General features: G+C 39.9%; 1 protein-coding gene across 11 annotated transcripts in view; it reads right to left on the minus strand.

The window, feature by feature from the left end:
• Nucleotides 1-25,258, minus strand: part of TRAK1 (trafficking kinesin protein 1) — a 137,607-nt gene that overhangs the window by 42,154 nt on the left and 70,195 nt on the right. For all 11 annotated transcript variants that reach the window (XR_003569985.1, XM_027871959.1, XM_027871958.1 and 8 more), the window contains 5 exons: nucleotides 11,421-11,497; nucleotides 7,941-8,057; nucleotides 6,276-6,376; nucleotides 4,514-4,622; nucleotides 1,586-1,664 (listed from right to left, as the gene is read on the minus strand). Coding sequence is in view for 10 of the 11 variants with exons in the window: in XM_027871955.1 (XP_027727756.1) it covers nucleotides 1,586-1,664; nucleotides 4,514-4,622; nucleotides 6,276-6,376; nucleotides 7,941-8,057; nucleotides 11,421-11,497 (483 nt within the window). In the remaining variant the exon portion in view is untranslated. The remainder of the gene's footprint in view (nucleotides 1-1,585; nucleotides 1,665-4,513; nucleotides 4,623-6,275; nucleotides 6,377-7,940; nucleotides 8,058-11,420; nucleotides 11,498-25,258) is intronic.

The raw sequence follows: 25,258 nt of genomic DNA on the forward strand, positions 1-25,258 counted from the left end.
GTCACGTTCGACTCATTTAGGGTTTTCTGGAGTGGTTTGCCATTTCGTTCTCCAGCTCATTTTACAGATGAGGAAACCGAGGCAAACAAGGTTAAGTGACTTTCCCAGGGTCACAGGGACACAGACCTAAGTGTCTCAGGCCAGATTTGAACTTGGGTAAATGAGTCGTCTTGACTCCAGGCCCAGCACTCTATCCACTGCACCATCTAGCTACCCCAGCACAGTGCAGCAGAAAGGAAACTGGCCTGTGAAACAGGGATCCATGGCTTTACTTATAATTTTGCCACTAACTAGCTGTCTGAGCTTGTCATACTGCCCCAAATGAACCTACCATAATTCTTACAAAATCATAGAGTGGGACAGGACCTGGCAAGTCGCCAAACTCATCTCGCTCATCCTATAGCTAAGGACACTAAGGATCAGAGACGGTAAGTCATGTGCCCAGGGTCACACAGCTAAGTGTCTGAATTCAACTCATCCCAACTTCAAGTCCATTACTCCACCAACTATAGCATCTGACCAACTCATTTCAGTCACTTCACTTTCTACCATCAAAATCTCTAACAACACACACCCATATAGAATTTCAAGATTTATGGGACCCTCAAGAGGAACCACATTCATTAAAAGGCCCTACTTTTTAAATTCACTTTGAAACCACAATGTAATAAGAAGGGAGAAGGAGGAAGAAGAGAGAAAGAAAAGAAGGAAGAGAAAGAATAAAAGGAGGAAGACAAGAAGAAGGTAAACTTACTAGCCATGTGACTCTGGGCAAATTGTTTAACCTTGTTTGCCTCAGTTTCCTCAACCATAAAATGGGGAGCATAATAGCACTTACTGTCAGGATGGTTATAAGAATCAAATGAGATATGTGTAAAGCACTTAGCAGAGTGCCTGGTAATGGTAGCTATTATGATTATCATTATCATCTTTATTATTATTACATCTAATGAGGACTAAGAAATTTCCCAGGGGTCTTTAAAATCTATATAAAAAGCCATGCTTTCTAGTCATCAGACATGGGTAGGGCCTTTTACACATTCATTTAGTATATTGCTAATCTACACGCTCTGCTAACTTTCTTATCTAATTGTGGAAACTTGTGAAAATAGAAGTTAATGTCATATTTGTTTTTCAAGGGTAAAAGGTCTGACATGTTCCAAAGTAAATCGCTTGTAAGGACAGTTTTCACACATTTTTGTAGGGAGGTCCCTTTGCAACTTATTGTACCCTTATTCCATGTGACCACTCAAAGTTTCTAGAAGAAAGACGAGACTGTAATTAAATAAGAGAGAAATAAAGGACAGTAGAACTGATCAGTTAACATATACTCACTCATTCACCTCTCACAAATTCTCCATAAGTAATTATCAGAAACAAGGAAATTAACAGACTTCCTTTCTTATTATTTTTTAAGACTATTCTCCAAGGAAATGGGCAAATAACAATGTGCTTTACCAATGGAAGCAGAAGGCAACGAGGAGATGCAAAGGGAAAATGTCTGGTTTGATGTATTAAGTATGTCACTGAATAGGGTGGTGGTGGATGCCAAGGGGGAAGGGATAGGGTGGAGAAAAATACATACTCAGCTCTTTGACACAATCATTAACAAGTTGTTGCTCCTTTTCCTCGTAAGTGATTGTTTCGGTCTTCAGTTGACAGGCCTGCACAAAATGGAATCACATATCCCATGGTTATGACGACTTAGCTGCTCACTCTTATGTAGTCTGGGGGGCTGTTTGAGCAAACCTCTGGCTGCCATCTTTAGCACGTCTCTACCTATGGATCCCTCTCCATTAAAGAGCCAGCAAAGTCCCTCTCTTTCCCCTACCAAAGGTGAATGCATCACAAAGGCACTTTTACTAAATACAGAACAGATAATGAAATTGTACCACAAGGAGTCAACACAATGATGAAAAGGATAGAAGTTAAAAGGAAGCTTTGAGGTCATCCAATCCATCCAGCTTCACTTAGAGATGAGGGGACTGAGGTCAGGAGAGCAATGAGCAACTCGCTCAAGGTCATATACCTATTAAGTGGTAGAGCTGCTTATTACAATGTACCAAGGGAATGGGAGAGATAACCTAGTTAGACAGTCTCATCTCACATACGTACATTTATTGAAATTAGACACAATTCAGATCTGTAAAAATCTATAGGCAGGAGAAATTATGTCTCATGACACTTCTCCTTGAGGGCAGGGACTATTTCCTTTTTGTTTTTGCCTCTCTGGCACCCAATGGTGGCTGGCGCATAGTAGGTGTTTATGAATGCTTACTGACTGGCAGGCTAGATTGAAAATTCTTGGTGACATGATCAACATGAAATCTGCACTCAATTCTAGCCATTTCTCCTCAAACATTAGGAGGGAAAAGCCACCACTGAACTTGCCCTAATGGCTTTGGCCACAATCTTTTCCACTATACTTTGTTTTGTTACTGCTCTCTTCTTGTCATATTATAATATAGTATATATTAAAAGTCTAGTAATGTTATATATTATGTTACATTATATCATCATCACAGCATATTTCTCATATTATAGTATATATTAAAATATCACAGTAATATACTTCGTATTATGTTATATTACATATCATCATAGTGCTCTGTACTTGTCATACTACAATATGATAACATAATGTATAAAATTATATTATAGTGCTCTGTAGCTGTCATATTACATTATTCATTCCTCTCCAGGTGTACTATTGATTCATCTCCACAGGACTTTCTCCACTCTTTGTCTATCCTTTCCTCCTTCCTCCTCTCACCTCTACTTTTCAGCTCCCTTTTATGGCCTTCCCCCATTAGCACATGAGCTTTGTGAGAATAGCCATGGTCCCTTTCTGCTTAGATTCACAGCATTTAGCAGAGTAATTGCTCAATAAATCCATGTTAACTTGACTTATGTGTTATAATCATTTGTATTTCTCTCTCCTATTAAATTCCAAACTCCTTAAAATTTGATAAAAGTTGGTATTTTTAAAAGATTCATTTTTGCTTGTTTTTATGCCAAACATCTAAGAGGTAATAGAAGAATGTTTGTAGAACTGGCCTTTCCCTCCACTAAGAAATGAATATGCTTTCTACCAGTTGATGAGGAAAGTGACCTTGAGTTTATGACTCATGCCAGAACCTATTGTAGTTACTCTCTCCTGGAATTGCATGTGATTTGTTTTTTATTAATATTTCATAGGATGATTTTTTTATATGGGCACCATTTTGTATATCTATATTGGTATGTGTATGTAAATTGATTTCATATTTATGTTGTACATAATTTTGTATGGACTTCTTGCCTCCCTCATTGTGAGTAGGGATCAATTTCCTTCTTTGTACTCATATCCAAAAATCCTAGCTGAGTACCTGGCACCTAGTAGGCTCTTAATAAGTACTTCACCAACTGATTGCCCAGAGGTGCATATCACAACCCTCCTGTACTTTCGCATGGGGTCCAACTTCATTAGTTTCTGTGGGTGGAAAAACTCATCACCTGGTAGCAACCTTGTGGTGATGAGTCTCTCTGAACTTACCTGGGTAACCCTAGCAAACTGTCTCAACCTCTCAACCTCAGATTTTTTATCTATAAAATAGAGATAACAATACCTGCTTTTGCTGTCTTACAAGGTTGTTTTAAGTATCAAAAGAGATAATGGGTGGAAAGTGCCTTATACATTGTAAAACATCAAATAGCACAATCCAATCAGCATTTAGTAAACAGCTACTATGTGTGAAGTACACATGTGGATGGCATCCTGCCATAGTAGATAGAAGAGCCAGCCTCTTACTCAAGAAGACTTGGGTCTAAGACCCTTTTCTAATACATACTGTCTGTGTGAACCTCGGAAAATCACTCAATCTCTCGGTACCCCTAAGAAACACTAAGATTATAAACTGCAAAATAACTGCCAATGAAGAAGTCATTTCTTCACTGGGCTCTCTCATTAGGAAAAAAAAAAAGCAAAGTACCATATTAGGCACTGGGGATGTGAAGACAAAAATTTAAAAAAAAAAAAATCACTCCCACAGTCCATACCACCAAGGAACCTACTTTCTACTGGTTGGGATGGGAGGGAGGGGTACCATATACACAAGGGAATCTGAGGAAGGAGATTGTCATAACAAATCAGGGGATCAGGAAAGGCTTCCTGTAAGAGGTGTCAGGGATTATTAGCAAGGTTGCTCCCTGAACAAAAATCACATGGCCTAGTCTATCACTCAGTTACAACTCAGAGCCTTTCTGGTTACACAGGATTGGCAAGAATTTGTGGTCTATCAACACAGCTTTCAAGAACCTGGGGGCACCTCCACACTACAATGATTCTGGGATTAACAGACCAGACAAATAACAGATGACATTATTAGTGACGTATTTAAGGTGACTAATTATCCTTAGTCATATTTAGATGACTTTCTGAGATCTGGTTTAGTGGCTATGTACAGTATTTGCTCTCCCAAGATAAGGAAAGTAGAGCCTTTTCAAAAAGAGATAAGGGGAGGGAAGACTTCACCTCTGATCTAAGTACAACATTCTCTTCTTCAAGGTCTTTTAGTTTCTTTTGAAGAGAATCCAGATGAAAATAATTCTGGACGGAGGATGAAGATTCATTTCTCTTCAACCTGGTTAGAAAAAAAGAAATAATGGAATGTCACTGCACTGTGATAGTCAGTGAAAATGATGACTACAGAGAAGCATGGAAGACTTACACAAACTGATTCCAAATAAAGAAAGCAAAATCAGGAAAACAATCTACATAATGAATATAACCACAAAACAATGAAGCTTCATCATAGACCAACTGTAGACCAAGACTAACCTTGGCCTCAAGTAAGTAACAGAAGAAGGTACCTCCCCTAACTTCTTTGCCAAGGTGGGGGACCAGAGGTGTGCAACAGTTAATATGCCAGGTTTTTTTCTGGGAGATATTGCCTAGTTTTTTTTCTTGTTTTTATTTTTATTTTTTACTTTTTTTATTGCTGAAATTTAAATACACAATAAGGGAAAAAAAGAAACATATTGCTAATTTTGCTGAACTGTTTTTCCCTCTCTTTTTTATTCTTTGTTAGGGGAGATGGTTCTGTGATGGTGAGGTAGGGAAGTAGTGATACAAAAGATAGCAGCCAAAATTTATTTGAAGATGAAATCATGACAAGTTATTGGGAAAAGGGGGGTGGTGTTAATTTGCTGTCCACCTACATTTCTTTCCACTATCTTAGCAAACAGCAAAGGAAGGTTCTACCAATGAAAAGCTAAAGGGGACAAGCATTTATTAAGAATCTACTACCTACCAGGCACTGTGCCTTTACAAATATTATCTCAAGAAATCTTCAGGTATAAAAATAACCATTCCTTTATTCCTCATAAATCAATACAATCTTTACTTACAGGTTTGTAAATACTTAAGCCTCCCTCCTTCCTCTAAGTATAATTGAACTGGGCTTCACCAATATAGCTAATGCCCTGAGACTCCCACAACCTGAAGCAAGTAGCTCAGCAGTTATCAAGAGCTTGGATGCCAAGAGATCAGGTGGACAAATGAGAAATCCGACTGTGGTCCTGAGGGATAACCATGACATCTTTATGCTGCCTCACAACATGGCCATTTCTAGAATCTAACTATTTAGCCCCAGGTGCCATTCACTCCTGGGCTAGGTTTGCTCATTTTATTTTCAAGGACTACTCCACGTTGGAGAGGAAACATGGAATTGTGCATTGAATAAAGAGCTGGCTTTGACATCCATGAGACACCTATTGGCTGTGTGACCATCAACATGTCCATTAACGTCTCAAAATGCTCTCTAAGACTCTAAGTTGAGGAACAGGAGCTTATCCGCAGTGGTAGACATTTTCCCCACTTAAAGTTTCCAAGTTCTAGTACAAAAGTCCAAATCCATATTTTAAATTTCTACTTAAAAATACTCTATATCCTAGAGAAAAGAAACAAACATCTATTGTATAGCCTTAATTCTATATCCCCCAGCCCTAATATCAAATCAGTCCAAGCACAAAATCATAAATAGGGCTTTCACAGATTATCCAGTCCAGCCCCCTCATCTTACAGATAAGGAAACTGAGGCCCAGAGAGAGGGGCTCAGCAGGTATAGCATTTAAACCTAGATTCTGTGACTAGATGTTCAGACCAAGCGACCACCATTAATCCCTCACTCCGAAATAGCCCTTTTATTAATGTATTTGATTTCACCCCCTGCTCCCCTCAAAGTATCAAAGGTAAACTGTCGGCTTTGTGTTTCAGAGCCAGGATGCTGACTTACGGTGTTGAGCAGACAGACTCAGGCTCACTCTCTTCAGCAGCACTGGTGTAGAACTGAAGCAGTTCATCCTTCATGGACAATTCATGACGCAATTGAGACACCTGAATAGACAGCAGTGCGACAGGTTTCACTCAGTTTGCAGGAGAGGCGCAGATCCCAAAGATACTCAAATTCCCCATACTATCCCAAACCTCCCCAGTAGTCATTAAACATTGGTTGAAACCAATAGTCTTATCTCCATACAACTGACCCACTACTTAATATGTGCTCCTCCCTATAATAAGCATTGGGACACACAGAAAAAGCAGAAACAGTCCCTGCCCTCAAGAAGCTTCCATTCCAATGGCAGAAGCTATGATATAAGTATAGGTATCTCTTCCACATAATGGGGGTTAGGAATGCAGCGTCCCTGTGATCTGGAAAATCCATGCAAAATTTTTGGCCCTCCTTTAGTATCAGAGAAGAAGTCTGAATTATTCTGGTATTAAAAGATAAAACATGTTAATATTACACAATACTATACATATATTTTATGCATTTCTGAGTTTCTAAACTTTTTCTTTGTCATCTGCTGGCCTTCCATGTCATCTGTGGCTTCCGCAAAAATTCCCAAAAATTCCCATTTAATTTCTTATGCCAACCCACGATATACAGAAACCACAATGGGGAAAGTTGCAATGTGAAAGGGATAACTGTAGATATATTCAAGATAGATACACAGTAAATGTAAGGTAGCCTCTAAGAGGAAGGTTCTAATGGCTGGGGGGAGCAGGAAAGGCCTTCATCAGGGGTACAGACAAGCCACAAATGCCTCCTCATCTCTATTTTAAGAAATGACTAATTTCATGGAGAGAAAGATGATCTTATTTAAGAAACACCAAAGTGCCTTTCACCTGAGTTTATTTTTGCTTATGTTAATAAGATTGGGAAGGGGCATAAAAGGGCAATAGGAGATTTTGACATACAGTTAGGTCCTAATTAGTGTGAATAAGTAATTCTTGAAGTGGCTGATGTGTTTGAATTCACAGCATCTGAAGTTGTAATTATGCAAAATATGATCGCTATTTCCAGCCCAGTGGAAAGAAGGAGGGCAAATTCAATAATGTGATCACATGAGAGTGTGGGCAGGGTTGAAAATACACCACTGGCTAATCAAGCCATCTATAAGCACTCATTAAGTGACTACTGTGTACTAGATATTTGCCTAAGAGGTGCTGTAGATATACATGCAAAGCTGAGAAGGTCTATGACCTCAAGGTGATTATGTTGTATTATAATATTGGACTATAACATATGGGACTTTTCCTAGGCATTTCCTTAGGTGCTGTCGGTTGGTTGGCTGTTGTCCTTTGTTCTCAATGAGGACCAAAATAGCATCACTATGTTGGGGTCAAGGTATAGTGTGTCCAACTGCGGCTCATCAGACCAACACGAGCTCAGAGGGTTCTACCACAGGTTGTGCACAAATAATCCACGTGAACACTTGGAGTGGAGATGTCTCTAAATTTGCAAATCCCATGTTTCTTTTGAGCTACTGCAATTCTTCTTAAGCACTGTATAGAATGCAAAGGTGAGGAAGTCTCTGCCCTCGAGCAGCTTCCATTCTACCATAGCATCATAATATCCAGCCATGTATCTGGAGCCTTCCATTCCTGATGGTCTTACCTCTTCCCGGATATGATCTACTTGTTCCTCAAGCAGCTCATTCCTCTCCGTTAGAGTTTTGTTCTTCTTCAACAGCGACTGGCCAATCCGAGCAGCTAACTCTAAATCCCGCTCTTTCTGTCAGAGACAAAAGGGAAAGAGAGGTGATGCAACACCCTTCCCCTCACTGAGTCACCAGCACTGAATCCTCCCAAAGTCCTTCCCTCCTCCCACCCCCGAATAGATTTTTGTGAAAGCACAGGGGGGAAAATCCTATATTAAAATAGTAACTGATTATTCACTGTTCATTTCTATTATTTAATACCCCTCAAATAGATCCCTACACATAATACAGAAAAGCTGTCATCTATCTGTCTACCTGAGGCATAAAAAATGAAAGGGAGGTCTTGAGATCAATTGGAAAATCTATTTTTGTTCCTAAGGATTAGATTTCTGTTAATAACTTTTATGGGGGTGACACCTTTCACCCCCTTTTTTTTCCTCGAACAAATCCAAAATGTTCCAGTAAGAGAGCCAAGCTCTGATAATAAGGATACAAGGAGCATGTTATACTAAGATTTTTTTCTATACAGTTCTGACTATATTCTTTATTCTTTGGAACTGAAATGTCTACAGGGAACCTAAGAATTTTTTTTTCAACTGCAAGTCATTAGACTTTATGAATTTCAGGAAATGTTTAAAATGAGGAGAACATAAAAATCTCAATTTCCAATAAATGATTAGGCTACAATATCAGTTCAAACAAAAATTGTTAAGAATATACTATTACATTTCTGAGGTTCTCGTGGCCATTTGGAGCCCAAGAGAATGCAAAGGAATATATTTAATTTTATAAAGTCACCAGGCTACCATTAAATCAAGCAGCTCCTGGATACTAATGTCCAGTTGACGGATACCATTACAGAAGGGAATTCAGGCCCCACAAATCACATCTGCATTCTAGAAACAATGTGGGTTCTAAAGGCTGGACTCAGTAGAATCAATCATTCAACAATCATTTATTAAATCCTTATAATATATCAGGGAAACAACAAAATGCAAAGCAGTCCTTGCCCTCAAGGCTCTTACATTCTAATGGCAGAGACAACAGATACATAAATCGGTACATATGCAGTAAACACAGAAAAGAGGTGTGGGGGCCTTAGAAGTTAGGAGGCAATAAACTAGGAGAGTTAAATTGACAAAGCTCCTGGGAACTCTGCTTCCTTAGTCTATGTGGCACAAAGGTTTAATGATCCATCACTCTCTGTCCTTGGTCACAAAAAACGGGGGCCACCTGAAGCGATGTCTTCTCCTCGGATGACTTTTTCTTACAATCCAAGCACATCTGTATCTCGCCTGTCTTGATAGGTTTATCTTTATTGGTTGCATTATTTATCACAAAGGACCCTTGACTGAAATGTTTCTTCATCTGCTTCTGATGTTGCTTTTCAGAGTCTAGACCTCTGGGCATCTTGTACTTAGTAATACTATCCAAATTGAATCTGTGAGTGAATTCAAGCTCCGGCCAATCCATTAGCCTACCAACCATTTGAGTATCATTTAAGGGGCCAGCACTGGCTAACCTTTGGTGAATACCTAAGGTGCAGAATTCCATTTCCTGAGGCGGATGTGCACCTCCTAGATCAACTTCAAGGCAGCAACACATCAAACATTTCTACCCTACTGGGAATTTGGCATGATAGGGTTGTGACATAAAAACAGCACAAAGTAGATGCATATGGATGGTCTCACTGGTTCCTCTAATGAGTGAAATGGGAAGCACCTTTTCTGTACGTGAGTATCCCCAGCACATAGCACAGTGACCGCACATAGTAGGTCCTTAGTAAATACTTATTGATTGATTTGATGAGGAAATAGCATCAACAGAATTCACCAGCTTACCCAGGATCCATTAGACCCATTTAGTGGCAGATCTGTCACCTACTATGGGTCAAGTGTGGGGGATATAAACACAAAAAAATCCCTGACCTCTCTGAGGTATAGTACATTCTACTGTATCAACATATTTGCCTTAAAATGTAAGTTCCTTAAGGTCTCCTCTCTTTAATTTAAAGAATAAATACAGTCCATTGATGATAATGAGTTTAAGGCTATACATCCTAGCTCAGCCAGAGCAATAAAATTGTATCAGGAAGGAAAAAAAAATCATGGCTTCTCCAATCCAAGAGAAATGGCAAAAAGAAATGGGGAAGTAGAGGCAAAGAGTTTTTTAGAAGAGGAAATGTTCGTGTGAGGGCTCAGACAGCAAACCAAAGTGCCCATTCCCAAAGGGAATGGTGTGGCCTTTGGTCTGAGCTCTCAGCTGCAGTAAGCCCTCTTTCTAACACCTGTAAATAGAGATTAAATGAATGATAAAAATGTTTATATCTAATTTGAAAAGGGGAAGGGGACCTAAGCCTGATGAGAAATAAATCCCTAAGAAAAGTTGCATTATAGTCTCTTAAGTTCTACTGAGATAAAAAAAAAAAGCTGCTTTGACCTTCCCTAATAAAATATGGGGGAAAGTGAGAAAGAAGTACAAGAAAAAGGAATTTTTCCTCTTTCTTACAACTACCTAACATGATTAGTACTCATTTCTTCAAAAATAAATAAATAAATAAATGAAGGGGGAGGAGACAGATCTTCCAGGAAATTATTTGTGTATTAAATTATAATGCAAATGAGACAATAGGATATTATGAAAAAGGGGAAGAGGTATTTTTAATTCTGAGAAACACATGAAATGCTACATTATTAGCCTATAATTTACAGTTTCCTGCAGTTGCTTTTATTTTAAGTTGCTATAGCTGAGCAAAGTGATGAATCCCACCGGAGTGGGAAACACACAGAGTACTACAAAATTGACAAAGCACTTTCCTCCAAAAACTATGTCAAGTCGTGAGGTGTGCCAGCATCATCCCCACTTTATAGATGAGGAAACTGAGGCTCAGAAAGGTTAAGTGATCTGCCTTGTCCATAACTACCCAGCTGGCAAGTAGACTGAAATCCAGGTCTTCCTTAGCAAGTCTAGCCCTCTTCCCAATGCCCTGGGGCTGCCTCTCCAAAGCTGCCTTGGAGAGCCTCCAGTCAATTCAGAAAGTAATTGCTGCACGTAGAGGGTGAGAGTGTAAGAGTGTGTATGTGTGTAAGCGTGACAGAAAGAGAGCACAGGAAGGATTACTAATTACTACTAGCTGACCCTCAATCTGATCCTTCCCTCTTCTGCTCACTCTGCCTCTCAAACACGGAGAAAAACACTCACACATACATACAGTGTTCCAAAAGTGCCTTTATAACTGATATCTTTAAAAAAAAAAAAAGGGCTCAGAATTTGTGTCCCAGGAGATCTCTACTTCTATCTCATTTTACTAGGCGGCAAGAAACACCCACAATAATAGTAGCAACAACAAATGCTCCCCTCCCTTCATGCAGAATTTTACATAATAAACAATGTTTTCATGACAAACAGTCCCAAACCAGGTCCCCAGACAAGCTTACCTCCTCAAGAAGACGTGTCACGGCATCTATGTCATTGTATGTTTTAGTCATCTGGCCCACTCTCTCAGCACATAAAACTGAAAGAAACAAACAAAAAAAGACCATGAAACCATTACCTGGGGTACTGACTTCAGAAATTAGTTAGGGGAGAAGGGAATAAGCATTTATTTAGCACCTACTACATACCAGGCACTGTGTTAAGTGCTTTTACAAATATTATCTCATTAGATCCTCACAACAACCCCTTCAAGGGAGGTGCTATTATTAATCCATTTTACAGCTGAGGTAACTGAGGCAGAGATTGACTTGCCCAGAGTCACACACATAGCAAATGGCTGAAGCCATATTTGAAATTAGTTCTTCCTCATCCCAGGCCCAGAGTTCCATCCACTGTACCACCAGCTGCCTCCATCATTAGGACACATAAGCAGTTCTGAAGAGTACCAGGTGGATTCTGCCCAAAAGGCCACCTGTCTTAAATCAAGTCACCAAGACTCAAGATCATTTTTCACTTTTCAGCTACAAGAGACTTGAATTTTTTTCAATGAGGATGAGCTATTTTTTTTTGTTGTTTTCAGCGTCGGGAAATCACTGCAGGAAGGGGAAGTGAAGGTAGGGGGCAAAAGAGAGGGAGGGGAGAGGAGAGGCAAGGGACCCGAGGAGATAGATGCAGGCAGTAAGGTGGGGCAGCTAGCGATGAAATATTATTCTCCATTTTCCCTCCCACCAAAAAAAACCGCCAAAAGAGGGGAAATTCGGCAAATTGTCAATTTACAGAGTTAAGCATGCTAATCATTGCTTTTGGTTTATTTTGTATTGCAATAATTTTCTTTTGTTAAAGTATGCAGAAAGAAGAAGGAGGAGTGTTAGGAAAACAATGTATTCAGGGCCTTCAAGGGCATGATTTTTTGAGACATAAGCATCACCTTCTTCATGAGACTTTTCCTGATCTCCCCCAAACTACCTTCTATTTATCTTCTTTATACATTCACATATTTTACATATATAATTACATGCACGCATATGCAAACATATTGCCCTCAGTAGGATGAAAACTCCTCGTAGGGAGGGATTGCCTTCATTTTTATCTTTGTAACCCCACTGCCTATCACATCATGCCTGGCACACAGAAGACACTTAATATATGCTTACTGACAAACTAAAACCGGAAAAATTTAAGCCTTAGTTTAGCTTCTCCAAATTATCTAAATTCAGTAATCACTCAAGGGTTTCAGTAATCACTCGTGGGGGACATGTGAGGATTGAAGCATATCACAAAGTCAGTGTCAAAGGCATTACTAGCTGCAAAATGTTGGCCTGATATGGGATAGGCTCTAAATATTTTATTAAATTCCAGTGGAGATATTATCCTAATGAATAACCCAGGAGAAAGCAGAGCTGATGGAATGATTTTTCAATCTGAAGGAGGCAGAGTGACCTTGAAGCCAATTCTAAATCAGACCCTCCAGGGAGATTTCTAATTAATGGAAGGAAAATGAAAGCAGACAACTGAAAAGCAATAGCTGCTTGTATATCTTCCACATTTTCATTTTTCCTGGGCATTTTTAGTGCAAAAAACCTAACACTCTGTTAAGGGAGTTATCGTGGCTGATTAAATGGCCTGCTCCAGCATAGTGCTCCAAGGCAGCCCATTTCTCAATGTCAGACAAGAGTTTCAATTAAGAATAAGTCAATGGGTCTTCTTGACGGTAGTTGAAGGTGTTTAATTTGGTGTAAAAGGAATCAAGGTCAAATTACTTTACATAGTCACTCTCTGTGCGCTCCCCATGAAAGTATGTCATGGTCTAGTTGGGAACAGGTTTCCATACATTGAAAAGGATGAATTATTCATCATGTAAAACCATGATATTACGCCTTGGTACAGCTCAAGATGGAGCATGGCTAGCGAGCATGTTAGTGAGAACATTGCTGAAATTCTTAAGTCCAAAGCACTGGATATAGTCCCATATTTACCAAGGTTGATGACCCTGAGCAAGTCACCGAGCTTTGAGCTTTGGTTTCCTATCCATGAAATGAGAGGCAACATGGTATAACAGCTAGAAACTAGTTACCATCAGAAAGAACTGGATTCCAGACAACTCTGACATGTACTGAATGTGTGGCCCTGAGCAAATCAGTTAACTAGTACCCCTAGTCAGTCAACAAGCATAATTTAAGAGCTTATTGTATGCCATTTTTAGTACAAACCACTTGTTTATGCTGCCATTCATATCTTAGCTCCAACTCTACCAGTAACTAAAACTAACCCAATAACAGGTGGCAAAACGTGCCCACATCTTTCTCTTAAGGAGCATCATTTGCTCAAATGCAGAAAGGCCAATTTTTTTTGTCTGTTTAGGTAGTATAATACGGTTGATAGCAAGCTATTCTTGTCGACAAGTGGACCCGAGGTCAAGTCCTAAGTTTAACACATATTGGCTGTGTGACTGTGGTCTAATCAGTTACATTGTCAGTGACCCAGACTCAAAGACTGCAAGGTGCAGTAGGGTTGCCAATCTGCATTGCTAGAGGGAGTTTCCATACTGGAAGTTCCTTACAAAGATCAAATCACAAATCTAGACTAAAGATTTCATTGACCAATGATTTCTTATTAGATTTAAATGAGGGGAATGTGTAATGAATCACGTCAATGTAATGAATCAAAGTCAACAAAAGAAAGAAGATTCATTCATAAGCAAAACAGTATTGTGTTTTAGTATAGTCTAGGAGCTTAATGTTAACTGGGAAAGAAATAAGTGAGCAATTTGCAAAAAGGAAACATCATGGGATCATAGCTTTAGAGCTGGGAGGGACCTTGGAGTCATCTCATCCAACCCCCTTATTTTGTAAATGAGGAAACTGAGGCCCTGAGAGGTTAAGAGCCTAAAATCACAAAGGTAGTGGCAGTGAGCCTTTGAACTTGGGTCCTACGAAAATGAATAGGAGTTTGATAGAAGGAAAGGTTCCCATCTGAGCAAGCATTCCCTCCACTTAACTTGACTCATCTATGCAGTCCAGGGATACAACTTTCAACATCCCTTGACTTTCAAAGGGCTAGTGATCAAACTAAAGTTTTATCAGAGGGTGGGTCTTGGTGGTCAACAGCAATGACCATCTATCAATGGAATACCTATAGTTCTTTCTAGTGAAAAGACACCAACCATATACAGTCCAACAGCCTAGCAAATCCACAGGCCAAGTATCATCCTTTATTTGGAGGTGTGGGAAGAGAGTAAGGATGACCACACCTTATTTTCTTGGGAACTTCTACAAAGCCTATTGCGGGAGTTTATCCAGGCATAGAGCCATGGGGAGTCAGCATGGCTAAAGTCATCAACCTATTCATGAATGTGGATGACCCGTATGGCAAGAAACACTAAAATGCTTCAGGGTTAGTGATTTAATGAACAATCAGGCAAAGAATAAACATCCCTGATCGTTGCAACAGACAAAAGTTTGGCTCATGGACATTAACTTTTACTCATGGCAGACCATGTGATGCATCATATCTCCACAACTGAAATGAGGCAAAAGGGTAAGTGGCAGCATTTTGGCACTGGAGATGCCACTTTATAGAAGCTGAAGAGTGACTTAATTAGATCTGAACATTTGGAATTATATTTTTCTCAAAGGGTTAGCCAATCAGAGCAAGGGTTTTTATATCTCAGGATAGTTGGTCAATCAAAAAAGCATTTATTAAGTGCTTACTGTGTGCCAGGCACTGTGCTAAGCACTGACAGCAGTCTAACTTACTACTGTCCCCAAAAGGGGAACATAATAGTATTTTGATTTTATAGGTATTAAATTATGCTTCTCACAAAGTCACTACCCATCTATCATCTGACAGAGCCTGTTACATGGCTATGGAATCACAAGACTTAGGTTAAATACTCACTACCTGGGTGACCCTAGGCAAGTCACTTAAACTTTCAGGTCTCAGTTTCCTCATGTGTCAAATGAGAGGATTGGACACTTCTGGGCTGACTTCCAGCTCCACAGCTATGACCTAATTAATACATAGCCAATAATCTAATCCCTGGGATCATCATAAATAAGTATTTCTCCATAGACTAGTAACATTTCCAAGCAAAGTCTGATTATTCCAATCATGAAAGAGAAGTCAGTGTGCTTCATAATGAAAGTCAGCTAAATGTCCTCAAAATTCAGAAGAGGGTATTGTTACTATGGCAGACTCTAGAAAAATGGAAAGTGTTGAACAGGCCAAGTCACCACAGCTTAGTTGAGTCTGCTCAGAAGATTCAGTAGCTATCAGGATTGATCAATACACTAAATCAAAATGTGTACCCCCCATGTGCATTATAGTCATTGAGTCCCTTTCATGAAGGAAGGACTTAAATAAAATGATAGTTTATATTGTGATGAAGTAGCACTAAGCATCTTAGCACCTAGGCAGCTAGGTGGCATAGTGAATAAGTGCTGAGCCAGGAACACCCGAGTTCAAAAAGTCTCAGACACTTCCTAGTTATGTGACCCTGGGCAAGTCACTTAAGGCTGTTTGCCTCAGTTTCCTCATCCAGAAAATGAGCTGGAGAAGGAAATGGTAAACCACGCCAGGATCTATGCCAAGAAAACCCCAAACGGGGTCTTGAAGAATCAGACACAGCTAAAAATGACTGAACAACTGAAAGCACCTTCTACACAGTAGGCACTGGACTGGACGTCAAAAATCCAAGGACAAGAATGAAATAACCCCTGTCCTCAAGGAGCTTCAGTTCTATGGGGGGGGGGGGGACAACATGTACACAGAGCAGACAAGACAAGACAAGACATACACAAAGGAATTGGAGAAGAGGAGCGCTGATAGCAACTGGAAGAGCAGGACCCAGGCTGCATGACTTTTGGTACAGGAATTCCTAGACACTTTGAACAACGGGTTTTAAGTTCAAATCATTTAGAAAATTAATTTTAACAGTAAAAACCTTCTAGTCAACCACTTTTCTCCAAACTTAGTTTAAAATGTTCCATTCTAAATGTGTTTACATTATCAAATAAAGTTGTGAATTCCCCTTCTCTGCTGAAAGAAAAATAGGTATCTATCTAGAAGAAGTACATGCAGTCTTAGATGAAGGCAGAGAAATTATCTCAATAATTTTCTAAGGTTTTTTTTTTTCCCAGTCTATGTTTCTTATGGAAGGGAAAAAGGGAGGAGACACCATCTTGTTTCCATCAATGTCACTGGCAGTCTAGAAAAAGGAATGACTGAGCAAAAGAATCAGTGGTGGATCACTCAAACAGTTCCCCTCCTTCCATTTTTTAAGTGCCTAGTTTTATAGCACCAGGCAATGGTACCTAAACCATGGCAGAAGGAGGCTTTTGAAGGACAAGGCCCATGATGCAATGCACCTTTCCAACATGACATTTTTCTAGAAATAACTGCAACCCCAAAAGGAGTAAGATGCTAATTTTGCTTCATGACTTCAAGCAAGAGATACAAACAAAAGTGACTTCAGAGGCATTTGCTTTTCAGTGAGAGGAATAATAGCAAGCATTACTGAGAGGAGAGAGAGAGAGGGAGAGGGAGAGAGAGAGAGGGAGAGAGGGAGAGGGAGAGGGAGAGATGGATGGAGAGTTGGAAAGAGTTCCACTTGAGCAAATGTTTTTTAGCTGATGACAGACAAATCTAGGAGGCAGAGTCACAAACAGTCACCTGGGAAAACAGGAAAATGGTGTTAGGAGAAACCAAAGAACAATCTTCATCTGTATATCGTGTAAAAAGCACACAGCCATACTTACACACAGAAATCATGTTCTGTTGTAAGAATCTTCAAAAAACATTTCAGTCCATTATTTTCTCTTTTCTGCTTCATCTTCATTTTGCCAGATTAGAGCACAGAATTTTTTTTTTTATCCTGCCCTTTCCTGTTCTTTAAGACTTCTTTTAGACTGTTCAGAAGCCAGGACCGTTGGGTGGAAGTTACATGAGGGCAGATGGCCTTGCTCACTATTTGAGCTGTCCAAAAGTAGGATGGGTTGCCTCAAGAAATCTCAAGGCCCTTGTCCACAGATGTCTCCAAGACATCTTAAGGAGGATGGACAGCCATTTGCCCCAGAGATGCAAAAGGGATTCAGGTTTCTAGAAGAGAAGCTGCCAACACAGACAGATTGAATATGGCACCAGGGCTATTCCTAGAAGAGACTCTGCTGGACGCTTCCTATTTGACTGCTCCAGCAGCAAACTCTACCCCATCCTATCTCTCCTCCAACGTTACGGTCAAATTAATCTAATACAAGAAGCTCATCTCAGATCCAACGGCTGTCCTGTTCAAAAGACTTCAATCACTGCCAATTTCCTATAGGATACAGTCCAAACTCTTTAAAGTGACATTCAAAGATTCCCACTTAACAATTGTTGAATTGAACTGAAATCCATGTTTTGGCCCAACTTGACTATCTACTATAAGCTTTCTATTCTATTCAGACTGGGATAGTCATCGTTCTGTGAAACCATGGCACCTAAACTTTTTTTTTCCCTTTCCAGAAATGCTCTACCCTTGTTCTGCCTATGCGAATTTTCCCCATCTTTCAAGGCCTCCTAGACCCTTTATGAAACCATCAATGATTGCTACTGCTTGGGAATTTCTACCTTAGAAGTAGCATATTGTAGGGAGAAGAGAGCAGAGCTGAAGAATTGGGCTCAGATCCCACCTCAGACACTACCAAGCTAGTTGAGCCCAGACAAGTCCATGAGAACTCAACAAACATATGCTGATGGACTGATTTGGGTTCTTCCACAAAAGACAGTCTCTGTTCTCGAGGCACTCAGTCTAATGGTAGAGACAACATGAAAACAGCTGTACATACAAGAGAGATAGGATAAATGAGAAATAATAACAGAGGGAAGGGACTGGAATTAAGCAGCATGAGGAAAGGCTTCCTGTAAAAGGTGGGATTTTAGCTGAGACTTGAAGGAAGTCAGGAAGCTGGGAGACAGAGGATGAAGGAGAGAATTCCAGTTATGGGAGAGGGCCAGTGAAGATGTCCACAGTTGGGAGATGGGGTATCAGTTAGGAGGCCAGGGTCAGATAAAGAAAAGTAATGTGATACAGTGGTAAGTGTGCTAAATTTAGATCAGGACTTGGATTTAAACCCTGGGCTCAGACACTTACTGAAGATTTCCTACCTATACCACCTTAGGTAAGGTGTTCACCTCATTGGACCTCAGTTTCCTGACCTGTAAAATGAAAAGGGTGGTCTAGATGAACTCTATGTTTGCTTCTAGCTGTAAGGCAGGGATTCTTAAACAGGAGTCCACAAACCCTCAAGGGACCCATGGATAAATTTCAGGGGTCTATGAACTGGGATGTGGAGGAAGGAATTACATTTTTGTTTTTACTGATCACTAAATGAAATTTATGGGCAGCTGGTGGCACAGTGGATACAGCGCCTGGCCTGGAGTCAGGAAGATCTGAGTTCAAATCTGGCCTCAGATATCTACTAACTGTGTGACCCTGGGCAAGTCACTTAACCCTGTTTGCCTCAGTTTCCTCATCTATAAAATCAGCTGGAGAAGGAAATAGAAAAACACACCAGTATCTTTGCCAAGAAAACCTCAAATGAGGTCACAAAGAATCGAGCACAAATGAAAGAAGTGAACAACAACAACAAAAAAATGGAATTTAACATTTAAAAAAATTATTTTAAAACACATATTCTTGGCTTCACCACATGGACAAATGGGGTCCATGACACACACAAAAAAATTAAGAAGCCTAGAAGTAAGGCTCTGACCCAAAGGTTACCCTAGATAACAAAGTTAGTACTAAATTGACTAAGCTAGAATTCAAAAACCAAGCCCAGGGTTCTTTCTACCTTCCCAAAATGCCTTAGGGTGGAAAGTAAGAAATGAGAAGAAGGCCTACTTCACTTTTTTGTTTGTTTTTTTACTCTAGGGAACCAGGCTCAGCAAATATTTTGCTATGGTAATAGCCCTAATGGAGTGTTACAATCAGACTTGAACAAACAATTCTCTTGAAAAGAAAGGTAGGCAGAAGAATATCCTGAAAAATGGGGTAATCACTCCTCCCTTGTCATTTGGTCTTTAAGCCTTAACACACAGTTCCATTGTTTCAGTCCTGTCTGACTCCTCATGTCCCCATTTGGGGTTTTCTTGGCAGAGATACAGGATTAGTTTACCGTTTCCTTCTCCAGCTCATTTTACACATGAGGAAACTGAGGCAAACAGGGTTAAGTGACTTCCCCAAGGCCACACAGCAAAAAAAATCTGAGGCCACATTTGAACTCAAGAAGACAAATCTTCCTAATTCCAAGCCCAGTGCTCTATCCACTGCGCCAAATTAGGCCCTATTTAAGTCTGGAGTTTAAAAAAAAAACATATTTACTAAGTCTTAACAAATGTGTTCACAGGTAAGATCCTTCCCGAGGTTTGTATTTCTGCTGGCTCAGCACTCCCAAGTCATGGACAAGAGCCAGCGCTATGTACCTTAGGATCCTATACTCTATTTAAAGCTGAAAAGGATAGAGATTAGCCATCATAGGGGATAAGAGATCAATTTTGCAAATGGTGAAAGAGAGGCCAGGAATGGTAAAGTAACTTTCATAGATCCTCCAACTCCTGACCCACTGTTCTTTTCATATGTCATATTAGAAAGAAAAGGCAATGGATTCCTGTGATGATTCTAACACTAACTGGAACATTAAAATAATTTATATAATTAATCATTTAAAAAAAAAGTCTTTCCCAGTTTTTTTTAATCTGGAATACACCTATAAAACTCAATCTCCATCTTGATTAAACATTCAATAGATTTTTATAAAATAATTAAATCAGCAGCATTTTTTAAACTTATTTTTGGGGGGGGAGGTTAGTTCGTTTTTTAAATTTCTATCAAGATTTACTAGACCATCAATACAAGGACACTTCACTATCCACAAGATACTATAAATAAATAGACTATCCCACACAGGCTATGATGCTCGTAGATGGATCTCAGGTCAATATTCTGCTGTTCCTATTAAAAAAGGGAGGTGGGTGATAAAGGATTATCTACCAGACTATCACCCTGCCCATGGACCTCTTTCCCCACTTTTCTTCATCTGTAATGTTTCCCCTTTTGACTACTCTCACCGCTATAATGTTTTTAAGTGCTCAAATCCTGCCTCTGACACATACCAGCTGTATGACTGGTCAAATCGTTTAATCTTCCAGAGTTTCAGACAACTCTCTGTGACAGTAAATTGCAATCTGCATTGTCAGTGGGAGTTCACACATGTAATCAAGCCCTGGTGAAATCCTAAATTAGTAACCACAGCAAAAGATGCCAACGTGTCCTGAATGAGTCCTATAAAAAATAGCTCTTCAAAGGTTTTTCCTTTTTAAATATTCCTTTACTCCTTGAGTAGAATGGGCAAACCAGGCCAGCTTCACATCAAGACCTCTGGGTGGCCATCCTGAGAAAGATTCTGAGGGGCAGCTATGTGGCGCAGTGGATAGAGCACCGGCCCTGAAGTCAGGAGTACCTGAGTTCAAATCCGGCCTCAGACCAAACACTTGGCACTTACTAGCTGTGTGACCCTGGGCAAGTCACTTAACCCCAATTGCCTAAAAAAAGAAAAAAGAAAAAAAAAAAGACAGATTCTGCTATGTCTAGCATAGTTAGAGGTTCACTGTATGGACAGCCCAGTCATAAATAAAGATTTCCTCAGCAAAGGAAGAAGGTCCAGTGGTTTATAAAGAGCAAATTTCAATGTTGACTAGATGAGATGAAGAGGAGGGCGGGTCAAAGAATAATGTGTTTTATGACCATATTTTAAAAAGTTAAATATACTGTTATAAACCCTAGACCTAGAGACAAATATCGGGCCTCTCTCTTGGACTGTTGACTAGAAACATCCTCATGGCACAAACATTGCCATTTTAACATGGCAGTATCTGGTCTGCACTGGTTTCTGATTAACAGGAACTCCTGAGAAACTCTAATAAATGTAATTCAAAGGAAGGCCAGTGAGCTGTAAATTCCTTAACAGAACTATCAGTCTCAATTTATCTGCACTTGGAGACCCAACAATATTTGTTTAGTGATGTCTCCATTCCAGAACGGAGAGGCAAGGTCAGCCTCTCAGAGTGGTAAAGAGGCTGGCTATCTACTATGTATTCATTGGCCATTAACATTCCACTGGGAAGCCAACTGCTTTCCCCTCAGAAAGAAGGCTGACCGAAATGCAATTTTGATAAGCTAAGAAACATGGAGGCTTCAAGGAGGCAGACACAAAGGTCACAGAACTAGGGGAGAGGTACAATCAATCAACAAGCATTTATTTAGCACCTACTACGTATCAAGAACTAGGGATACAACATGTTTAGTCCATAAAGGTTAAAAAAGATTATTACTTAGAATTAAATGTAGAACTGTGAATAAAAACAACTGAAAATCTACAACAGAGCCATATTTTGCCAATTGTTGTTTAATTGCGTCCAACTCTTCATGACCCCATTTGGGGGTTTTCTTGGCACAGATATTGGAGGGGTTTGCCATTTCCTTTTCCAGCTCATTTTACAAATGGGGAAACTGAGGCAAACAGGATAAGTGACTTGCCCAGGGTCCCATAGCTAAGAAGTGTTATGAGTCTTCCTGATTCCAGGCCTGGTACTCGATCCATTGCACCACCTAGCTGCGCATTTTGCCAGTAGAGAAATTCAATGTCTGAAAAGTGGGGTGGGTTCAGAATAGCACACAAGGGCAACTCAGTATCTTTGAAACTATATGGAGACTCACCCTAAAAGTTCTAGTATCATCATGTCATAAATCATAGATTTAGCACCAGAAGGGACCTTTAAACATTCACTTGACAGACAAATTATGGCCTAGAGAAGATAAATAACATGCCTGAGGTCACAGAAAGGAGTAGAGCCAGAATTCATACCCAGATCCTTTGACATCCAAATTCCTATCTGGTCGCAACAGAGTAATTCAAAGGACAGTGAACCAAACAGGGGTGCATTTGCCCCTCTTGGGACCACACTTGAGCTACATGACCACGCCCCACAAATGGCTCAACGGTCCACCCCACCTCCATAATGAGAACACACTTGGAGTACTCCTGAGGCTCTACCAGGGAGGGCCTGTGGCTGGTGTTTGTCGGCCTTCATCCTTTCGCTTCTTCTGGAATCTGACCTGAGGATGTTTTCACTGTACAACACAGCATTGGCACAGACGCTGAATCCTGTAAGGGGGAACTCGGTTGTCAGGGAAATTCCTCTCAATCTCTAGGAATTTACTTATTCGTTTAATTCCCCAGCCTTGGAACCAACAGAAGACCCTGTGTGAAATGTCCCCCTGTGCTCAGACACAGACACCCAACGCATTGCTTACCCAGACAGATTTTTCGAGGCTCTGTCCCTATAGTGAGTTTTGTTTTTTTTTAATTCCTCATTGAAGCATAATTGATGATGTTAAAGTACTCCACACACCAAACCTAAGAAACGTTCGTTGACATAAAAGCTCTCTCACATAAAAACTTTTTTTCTATTCAGTCATTTTTCAGTTGTGTCCAACTCTTCATGACCTCATTTTGGGTTTTCTTGGCAAAGATACTGGAATGGTTTGCCATTTCCTTCTCCAGCTCATTTGACAGATGAGGAAACGAACGCAAACAGGGTTTCGTGACCTGCCCAGGGTCACACAACTATGTCTTGAGGCCAGATCTGAATTCAGGTCTTCCTGACTGCAGGCCCTGCACACTATCCCCTCACCACCTAGTATCTTCTCTGAGACTGGTATAATTTTCATACACTTTAAATATGGTTGAGGGGAAATGAGGACAAGAGATGTAACAATTTTCAGAATTTTCAACGGAACACACATGCTATTATATATAGATACTATAAAAAAAAAATTTAACAAAATATCCAGGATGCTTAGGATATGATTTCATCTACCTTGGAAACTCTTGGGGTGGGAATCCCCTCTACTGAGCCACTGAGAGCTTATGTTTTGCCAGGGTTCACATAGCTAGTACCTGTCAGAAGGGACCTAGTATCAGAGATTTAAATATGAAAGAGACTTTAGAAGTTACCTACTCCAACCCTCCCATTTTACAGATGACAACACTGAGGCCTATGTTTGCCTATGGTCTCACAGAATCCAAAACTATTTCCATAGTACCCACTCCTCTTCCTCCTAAAGATTCAAGCGGCTGCCCAGTATCCTTTACGCCAAGCTCTCTTTCATGCAAGACAGCATTCTCTGGCCTCCATTAGTATGAATTTCTGGCAAGCTGTAAGATCAAACTCCGAAAGTCACAATACATGCTCCTGGCAAATCCTTCTATCTCGAATAGCCATCCTGAATGCCACTCACTGGCAATTCAACAAATGGTTTTGGAGCTATGTTGTGGCAGCAGAGAACTCGCAAAGGTGAGAAAAACCACAAAAGTTATGCTTCATTAAAAGTCTTTCCTGGAGAAAGTTAAGAATCTGAGATATATCAGAATATATGCTAATTGTTACAAAAACCTGTCTCCCACTCTCTCTCTCTCTCAACCTAGGATCTTTCTCATGCAAATGTACTTGGTGTGAGCATTTAGTCCTTTCTAGCTGCAGACAGGCCTCCCTGAGGTGAACAAGGCAAAAAGGCTGTTTGCTTTTACTCTGGGGAAAGGGGTAGGCCAATAATCCAGGCACTCACCTTCACACACTCACTGCCCAACAAGTAAATGCCCCCATCTAGACTGTGTAAAGCACACTAAGGCTCTCCTGGTGGAGTGGTGAGTTGATTCGATCATTCTGGAATGCACCTGGTCATTCTGAGAAGAAAGTGAATAAATCATCCATACCCTATAACCTAGAGATTTCTCTTCTCGTCATAATCCCCAAAGAATATAGCAATAAACTATATAAGCCACACAAGAACATATACAACCAAAAAGATACACCAAGATTACTTATAGCACACTATTTTTGTGATAGCAAAGAACTGGATAGATTAGGGAATAATTAAACCATTTAGGCCCATGAGCCTAATGATATATTACTGTGTTATAAAAAAAAAAATGATGAATAGAGGTAAGCAGAATAACATGTATGATAACTATAACATGTAAAGAAAAACAATTTTGAAAAAATTCAAGAACTGATCAGTGGAATGACCAACCATGACCATGACTCTAGAAAGTATACGATGATCCATGCTACCCACCATCTAGTGAAGGAGGGCTCAAGGTACAGTAGGAGACACATATTTTCAGACAAAGCCATTATATAGGAATTTGTTTTGCTTGACTATGCATATTTGTAACAAGAATTTTGTTTTTGTCTTTTTCCCCCCAACTGAGGCAGGGGAAGTTAAGAGGACCAGTGATAAAACTGACAAAAAAAGAAACAAGGGGGTCATGGAAGAATTTTCTTTTTAAATACTTAAAAGAGACCAGAAGGACAACTCTGAAAGTTCCAAGTTGAATTCTATCATGCCTAAAATAAAATGCAAACTGTGTGCAAGAGATTCACTGTTTCTCGTATAATCCTCTTTGTCCAATTTTTATATGGAAATGATGATTTTAGTTGGTGTTAAATTTAGGCTAAATTTTTCTTAAAAGAAATTATCATTACAGTGAATGCAAAGAAATGTGGGAAGACTTCTATAAACTGATGAAAAGTAAATCAAGCAGAAACAGGAAAACCATATACAAGCCTATTACAAGGCAAATGGAGACTCTGCAAAACAACAGAACCACGGAAACTAAACGCTTTTAAGTTATAATAATCAAGCTTGGCTCAAAAAAAGAGATATGGGAATTCACTTCCTCCCTGCTTTGCAGAAGTAGGGAGGAAATACGAATATGCAAAACTACAGAGAGGTTCA

The sequence above is a fragment of the Vombatus ursinus genome, unplaced genomic scaffold (assembly GCF_900497805.2).
Source record: "Vombatus ursinus unplaced genomic scaffold, bare-nosed wombat genome assembly UNPS02014799.1, whole genome shotgun sequence".
NCBI lineage: Eukaryota > Metazoa > Chordata > Mammalia > Diprotodontia > Vombatidae > Vombatus > Vombatus ursinus.